Below are 1,011 nucleotides of genomic sequence, written 5' to 3' on the forward strand. Positions count from 1 at the left end.
ATCACCCTGATTTGTAGTGAAGGGATTAGGACAAAAAAGCAATCAGCATTTTCAAAAGAAGGCCAGAGAGCACTACACCCACCCGCTATCTTCCCATAAATTCCCTTAATACAGGTTACCTTTTAAACTAGGCAATAATTTAATGATTTACAGAATGGGAGAATTTCCCTTTATGTACCAGGAAATATTTTCTTATACTTTTATATAGGAACAAAACATTATTTCCATAAAGGATAATCACCTGCTAGGTGCTGCAAAAAGTACAAAAGACTCACCTCATTCAAAATGCTCTCCAGTGTTGGTGGCGTGTCAACTTGCGGAATGTCAAACTCTTTATCATCAATCTAAAAGGTGATTTCAGTAAATAATAAGTCACACACAGCAAGATAAACAAAAAGGAGAAAGACAATATAAACTTATTTTTACATATTGTTACATGATGAAAGATCAACTTTAACACTAAAAAAGCTGATATTTCATTCACAAATATTGTTTAGCATTAAATGCAGCCCCGTGTAATATGCTGGCGCTATATAAATGCTGCTTAATAATGATGATAATAATAAGACTGTGGAATGTGATGAATTTTGGGCTCACACACTGGAAATAAGCTCTTAGAGGACATAGTGTACTTTTTATCCAGTCCAAACACAGGTATTATTCTACATATATGGATGCCCAAGTGGATATAATATTCCTGAATAAAAACCATCAACACAATTATAGATATTTGTGAAAAGGCCCTTTATCCTACACACATCAATAAGTGGCTTCCAATAACAAGTGCATGAACAAGGTTTCCCATAGCAGGCTCACCAGATCAGCAGGTCGTTATTTAATAAGGAGAATAGGGAAATAAATGACATACATACCTCATTTGCTAAAAATGGGACATTTATTAGATTGAAAACTGTATTATACTTACAAGAACAAGAGCAGATTAGTGCAGATAAGCAAGCATCAGGGTCCAGCAGTGGAAGACTTTGCATTCATAGATTGACCCAAAATTAA

General features: G+C 34.6%; 1 protein-coding gene across 1 annotated transcript in view; it reads right to left on the bottom strand.

The window, feature by feature from the left end:
* VPS8 (VPS8 subunit of CORVET complex) overlaps nt 1-1,011 on the bottom strand; it is a 100,828-nt gene that overhangs the window by 93,254 nt on the left and 6,563 nt on the right. Inside the window, exon 3 of the mRNA XM_072419111.1 lies at nt 276-344. Within this exon, the coding sequence (XP_072275212.1) occupies nt 276-344 (69 nt within the window). The remainder of the gene's footprint in view (nt 1-275; nt 345-1,011) is intronic.

The sequence above is a fragment of the Pyxicephalus adspersus genome, chromosome 7, assembly GCF_032062135.1.
Source record: "Pyxicephalus adspersus chromosome 7, UCB_Pads_2.0, whole genome shotgun sequence".
Taxonomy (NCBI): Eukaryota; Metazoa; Chordata; class Amphibia; order Anura; family Pyxicephalidae; genus Pyxicephalus; species Pyxicephalus adspersus.